The sequence below is a fragment of the Cibotium barometz genome, chromosome 10 (assembly GCF_041138505.1).
Source record: "Cibotium barometz isolate CiBa-2024 chromosome 10, ASM4113850v1, whole genome shotgun sequence".
Classification (NCBI taxonomy): domain Eukaryota; kingdom Viridiplantae; phylum Streptophyta; class Polypodiopsida; order Cyatheales; family Cibotiaceae; genus Cibotium; species Cibotium barometz.
In genome coordinates this window covers 56,509,010-56,516,136 of record NC_141055.1, presented here as the reverse complement: position 1 = coordinate 56,516,136, position 7,127 = coordinate 56,509,010, and the positions used below count along the sequence as shown (strand labels likewise).

At 41.7% G+C, this 7,127-nt stretch overlaps 1 protein-coding gene across 1 annotated transcript; it reads left to right on the top strand.

Annotated features, from left to right (window-relative positions):
* Positions 1 to 4,469: 4,469 nt before the first annotated feature.
* On the top strand, positions 4,470 to 6,799 carry LOC147635083 (POLLEN-EXPRESSED TRANSCRIPTION FACTOR 2). Its single transcript, XM_086803348.1, has 2 exons — positions 4,470 to 4,586; positions 4,804 to 6,799. Exons 1-2 carry the CDS (start codon positions 4,470 to 4,472, stop codon positions 6,607 to 6,609), a joined length of 1,923 nt encoding a protein of 640 aa, XP_086659474.1. The 3' UTR covers positions 6,610 to 6,799.
* Positions 6,800 to 7,127: the final 328 nt, after the last annotated feature.

Here is a 7,127-nt window from a genome sequence, read left to right as displayed (position 1 = left end):
CCATCTTCATATATTGGGGGGCCTAGATATATGCATCAATTGTACCAAGATTCAATGGCAATTGTTAGGAAGATGGGTAAACCTGACCTGTTTACTTGACAACTCGGGTCTTTTATGAGAGAAACACAAGGACATGATGCACTTATTGGTGAAAAAGCAATATTTGGAAAGGTGTTGGGATTTGTTTCTGTTATTGAATTTCAAAAAAGAGGCTTGCCACATGCACATATATTATTGATATTAGAAAGTGGAAGTAAACTGGTTGAGATTGCACACTATGATATGTTGGTATGTGCTGAACTTCCTGATAAGGTGATGTTTCTTGGGTTGCACACCATAATTAGTCATTGTAATATCCATGGACCATGTGGGGAACTAAATATGCACTCTCCATGGACCATGTGGGGAACTAAATATGCACTCTCCTTGCATGGTTAACGGGAGGTGCAAACATCGGTATCCTCGGATTTTTTTTGAGACTACTAGCGTTGATGACAATGGATATCCAACTTACATGCGGAGAGACGATGGTAGTTTCATATAGGTAAAGGATCAAAGGGTGGATAGTCGATGGGTTGTTCCATATAACCCTTTTCTGTCTATAAGGTACAAAGCCGATATTAACATTGAAGTATGCTCTACTATTACTACCGTAAAGTATTTATATAAGTATGTATACAAAGGACATGATAGAGCTACTATAGAGTTACAAGACTCACACGGGGTTATTGATGAGGTTAGTCAATATTTGGATGCACGGTACTGCATCATCAAAGGCATGTTGGCGCATATACCAATATGATTTGTATGATGAAAAGCCTGATATACAAAGTTTGCATGTCTATCTCCCAATGCACAACAATGTGATCTTCAATGATCAGGATTATTTGCGTGATGTTATTAGTTGTGACAGAAACCAAAGAACATCTTTGACTGAATGGTTCAAAGCTAATCAATTGTATACGAATGCAAGTAGCCTGCTATATGTTGATTTTCCTTGCAAGTGAGTGTGGAATTCACCTTTGCGCTCATGGACTAAAAGGAAAAGGGAAAATGTGATCGGACGTATGTATAATGTTACTACTAAGTGTAGGTGAGAAATATTACTTATGCATGTTACTTACTGTGTGCAAAGGTTGTAAATCTTTTACGAACGGTGAATGGACATTTGTATCCTTGTTTTAAGGCTGCATGTGAAGCCAAAGGAATGCAAGAGAGTGATGAGGAGTGGTATATGTGTCTCCAACAAGAAGCTGCATTTCAGAAAACAAGATTCCAGCTGCATCAATTGTTTGTGAGCCTATATCCCTTGGACACCTTTGGAATAAATTCTCCACCGAGCTTTCAGATGATTTTATCCATTCCTTGTAGCAGCAGCAGAGAGGGTGTACAGATGTTGGTGTTTGTTATTCTATAGCAAAGAATCAAGCTCTGTTGCAAATGCAAGACCTCTTACAACAGTATGGAAAGCGGTTGTATGATTTTGAAGGGTTGCCTGTTCCCAATAGATCAAGTGCTGCCAGTGTCAACAATGGTTTGTTGATGATGGAAGAGATGATGTTTGATTCTGTTCAGTAGGCTGATTTGTTCGTTTCCATGGAAAGGAGTCTAAGTAGTTGTCAATCAAGAGCATTTGACACTATCCTTGAGGCTGTTTCTTTGAACTAGTGTGGTGTTTTTTTCCTTGATGGACCAGGTGGATCAGGCAAAACCTATCTTTACAATGCCTTGCTGTCATGATTACGTGGAGAGAATCAAGTTGCATTGGCATGTGCATCATCTGGAATAGCTGCATTGTTACTTTCAAATGGTCGTACAATGCACTCACGTTTTAAAATTCCATTGGTGCTTAATGCTTCTAGCACATGTGGAACTAAAGATAATAGCCCATTAGCGGAGGTGTTGAAGCTTGCAAGGTTAATTATTTGGGACGAGGCTCCAATGATGCATCGGTACGCATATGAAGCAGTGGACAGGACATTGAAAGACATTATGCAGAGTGATACAGTGTTTGGTCAGAAAGTTATGCTCTTTGGTGGTGACTTCAGGCATATCTTACCGGTTGTCCCAAAGGGATCGCATGAGGACATTGTTGATGCAACGTTATGGCGGTCACATATTTGGAGATATTTGAAAGTTCTAAAGCTCACCCAAAACATGCAGGTTAGACAGAGTGCTTATGATTGTACAGAATAAGAATTTGTCAAATGGACATTACAAATTGGAGACGGCTCTATAGGCCATATAAACAATGAAGGCAGAGTGGTAATACCACCATGAATGTTTAATCTATGGGAACTCCATTTTGAGTTTGGTAGAATGGGTATACAAAGATCTTCAGAGGGTGGAGGAATATGGATGCTTCTTTAAAGACCGTGCTATGCTTGCACCACGAAATCTAGAGGTTGATGAGGTTAATGAACTAGCCTTGAGTGCATTGCCCGGTCTTGCCCGGTCTTGAAAGAGAATACCTTAGTGCGCTGATTCGATTGCTTCTTCCGAGAATGACACAATATTGTACCAATTGAGTACTTGAATAGTTTGAACTTGGGTGGTGGTTACCCTCCTCATCGCTTGATTCTAAAGATTAATGCTCCTATCATGCTACTCTGCAATTTAGATCCTCGAGGAGGACTTGTAATGGTACCAGATTGATATGTAAGCAATCTCACTCAAAGGTGATAGAAGTAGAACCAACATTGGAGACATGGTCTTTATTCCTAGGATAACATTCATACCTACTATGCTGCAATTGCCTTTTGACATGAGAAGGAGACAATTTCCTGTGAGGTTAGCCTTTGGTATGTCAATAAATAAGTCCCAAGGATAAACATTGAGTGTATTGGGACTTTACTTGGCCACACAAGTATTCACACATGGACAGTTGTACGTTGCTATGTCACGTGTTAGATCATCTAATGCAGTGAAAGTGTGTGTAAATCATCATATGGAACAGGAAAGCAGCATAGAAGGTTCAACCGAAGTCTTCACAACCAATGTTGTCTACAAGGAGGTTTTCCAAATGGCATAAATCAAGATGTAAATTTAATCTATGTCCAAAAGGTAGAGAACAAGCTATTGATATAGCAGCTTACAGATATTGAAGGTAATTATTTTTGAGATTGCTATAATTCAGGTATTTTTGTTTTACATAATCTATGTAATATTCATGGCTGAATTGTAGACCCTCCATTTTGGAAAGGACAAGCAACAGCATCTCTAATTATTGAAGTGTTAGAGAGCACTAATGTTTTACGGTATATATAGAAACCTATTTTTTATGTAGGTTTTGCGTTTTGTTTTTGATAAATTTATATTGCTATTGATACATTCTTTTACAACAACAGTGAATATCTTTATTTTTTAGAACCCAAATTGTTGTTGGGTTTGTATGGTCAAGACCCTTACAACAAGAGCTTTGGGCTCCTTAGAATTTACAGTTTGAGATTACAAAAGATCACGGATCAACTCCATGTACATGTAATGTTTGTGGACCATGAAAAGCCTGATAGGTTAGATTTTCGAGTCATAGGCACTGGACAATACATAGTTTTTTGGTTTGTTGTTTACAAGCTTGTTTACAAGCTTGTTCAAACCCCATTCGCCTCAAATATTGATCCACCAAATGAGTTCTGTAAGGTTTTGTTGTTTTCCTTCTTTTTTTCCACGAAAAGTTTATCTTGCACTAGCTAATGTTTCTTTCTTTAATGTTTTTTTGCTAAATGGAGGCGAGGACTATAGACTTCCAAGGAGAGATAATCCAGTTGTCCGAAGATTGTTTTAAAGCTTTGTTTAGGTGTGTTGAGATTGTCAACATTATTTTGGATTAAAATGCTGGCTGTTTATTTACGCCAAGTTTGGTGCTTTATTCAATGAAATTAAAGTGCTTTAGGAGTATATATATGGCAAGCATGGTGTGTTTATATATAGGTTGGCAAGTTAGGGACCATGGGACCCATCATGGGCTTCAAATATAAGGCTTATCCCTACTTACCCTTCGAAGATGAGTGTTTTTTTTTAAAATTGTTAGGAATTAGAAAGTAAGAAAAAAAACACACCGTGCATGCCATCGCTTTCGCAATGAGGGCTTGAACCTTGGATCTTGGGACTCTAGAGCAACACCTCTCTCTATTGCACTGATTTGTGATCGACAAATAAGAATACTCTTGCCTGTCATCAGGGGGACGGGTCAAGCCACTAGTTTCTATCAAAAATAAAAGTTTTGTCTTTCTTGTTCTAAATTGAGAGAGAGGAATTTTGCCAAAGAGCAGATCGATTAAAAAATGATGTGTTCTTTATTTTTGGAGGAGTAAAGTGAACAAAAGTGTCAATTTTTGGAGGGATTTTTGTAACTCACGAGTTTTTTTATTGTTTTTTTGTTTGAGAAACCAAATTAAAAAATTTTCCCCCTTGATTGGGGGCATGGCGAACATACTAAGGTATTAATATTGTATTTCACAATTGCTAAAATGCTGTGGTCATGCTTCTCTCTCATCAGGGCTTTTCTCTTTCTAACTCGGTGGGATCGATTTCACCAGACTGTCGTGGGCAAGGACTTCCCGAGGGAGCATTTTGCTCAGGTCAAGGTACGAACCTTTGGCTGCTTCCTTTTCTTCTACTCGCGACGATCTCCTCTCCTCCCCCATCGGGTGTATATATATGCTCTGTGTGTGTGTGTGTGTGTGTGGGCATATTACCAAAAAAAAGTGTGTGTGTGTGGGCAACATACCCCATCGCTCGCTCCTCTCTTTCTCTCTCCGCATCATGATCGAGTATGAACAATGCGAGGGTTGCGGAACACAGAGCGTGGCCTTCGATCTGGGCGCAGGCGTAGTGGTATGCGAGACCTGCGGCCTGGTACGCCAGGAAACAGAGTTCCGGCGGGCAGAGTTCGACAAGGAAGGGGAGAAGGTGGGCACCTACGTCGGAGGCCGAGGCACGGCGACCTCGGTGGGCGGCTTCGGCAGGCCAGGGTGGACAATCGCGCGGGGCCTAGGGTTCAAGTGCGATCGCAAAAGGAAGCACGTCATGAGCAAGCTGGACGAGTTGGGTGCCCTCCTCCACCTGCCGAAAGACAAAGCTGACGATGTCAAACACATGCTTAAGATCGTCACAGAGGACAAATGGGGAGCCGGCCACTGGATGGATGTCCTGGTAGGTACCTGCATCTACATTGTTGCTAGACAAAATCACCTCCCCCTGTCTGCTGCAGAAATCTCTACAACGCTAAATTGTAACGTCAAAGAAATCATCCGTATGTACCACCAAGTGCTTGATCTCATGGACCTTCAGAGCCCTGCCATCGACCATGCTGTTTACTTCGATAGAATCTTATCTCATTTCCCTGCATTCATGTCCATGGAGAGAGATACCATCCGCAGATTGTCCAAAGAGGGCCATTGCCTCCTGCAATGTGGAGCTGACTGGTTTGTGTCCACTGGGCGCCATCCCCTAGCTGTCGTTGCTGCCGTCGCGGTCATCGTAGGCAGAGCTAACAACATCAAGGTAGACATGGAAGAGGTCTCCAGGGACCTGCATGTCAATCCTGCAACAAGCCGTTTGCGCTTGAAGGAGTTTTTGGAGTCATTGGTCGGCATCGGACAGAGCTTGCCTTGGGGCAAAGACATCACAGCAAGAACTGTGAACAGGCATTTGCCCTTCTTACTGCAGTACTTGCAGGCCAGGATGAAGATGGATACTAGCAGGTTTTCAGAGGAGGAGGTATTTAAGGCTGCAAGGAAGGAGACTGCCTTAACGGAGGCTGCTGCTGTTCGCCACCTTGCAAAAGCACTGTGTGCAAAGTATGGCAAACAGATAAGACATGTTATAGATAGCCAACCATTTAATGTAGCCTGTGAAGATTCGGCTCTCTTGTTGGAGGAGGTGACTGCCACCACCCTCAAGAGGAGAAAGGTGGATGGCAATGCTTCTGCACATGATAACTCACCTTGTAGCGAAGAGGAAGGGGTAGCAAGTTTGGCCAACTGCTCATCACCGACAGGAGACTGCAACAAACAAGCAGCAACATGTCTAGAAGCATGTGAACTTGCTTGGGATCAGGAAAAAACAAAAACGCTTACAGCAGGAGGAGGATATCATTCCACATGGGAGCCTTTACCTCCATCCTTTTTGGCAAACGGAATTGCAGAGTCAATGCGCTTTTCAAAGATCGAGGCGGCCAAAAAACGCATTGCCGCAGTTAAGCTAGACATGGCAAACCAGCTCGAGAGGGAAAATGGGCAAGGATCTCCCCATGCAAAGCCTATGCAACCAGTTTCAATGCCATCTCTTGATGAAAAGCCTATGCAACCAGTTTCAATGCCATCACCCATGAAATCATATGCCAAATCTAGCAAAGGTCTTGATGCAGAGGATTTTTTGATACAGTATTGTCTCATTCGTGGAGCGAATGAGGAGTTACTTAAGGCTGGTTATTATAGGCTTGTGCTTTCTACTCCCCCTGTTCAGCCGGATGTGGAGATTTTGTCAGACAAGGATTTGCTGAAGTATTTTAGGACTCCCAGAGAGATAGAGTTTCTTCAATCTTTGAGTAAGGAAGAGTCACTCTATCCTTGGCTGACTAAGGATGAGTTAGACTCCCAAACTTAACAATGGATACCTACTAAAAAGTTGGTACAGTTCATTTAAAACCTCAACAACTATGTATTGTGTGCTATGTTAATTGCAAAGAATTGCGATAATCTGCACCCTTGGGGTGAACCTTCTCAAAATCACGAAGGCATCTTGTATGTATATATATGGAGCCTGAGTTTGTTTATAGCATCTACTAGTGTTTTGACTTGAAGGTAGTTTTTATCACAAAGTGCTGTATGCAAATTTGAAGTTCTTTGGAGCCTCCTCCCTCCCTCTTTTTCCCCAATTCTCTCTCTCTCTCTCTCTCTCTCTCTCTCTCTCTCTCAGACAGATATCTATTTGTAATGCTATATGAATACTTTCTTAAGTAGACTTAGTTCTTACTTCTCAAAGAGTGTTGCTAAAAATGTTAGTGACAGTGGCATCTTGGAACCATGCCAAATGGGGATTTTACAGGTGGTTTGGCAAGTAGACATAAGAGTGGACATGACAGATTGATTGAAGGCTGGCCAGTCAGACTCACGACAGATGGA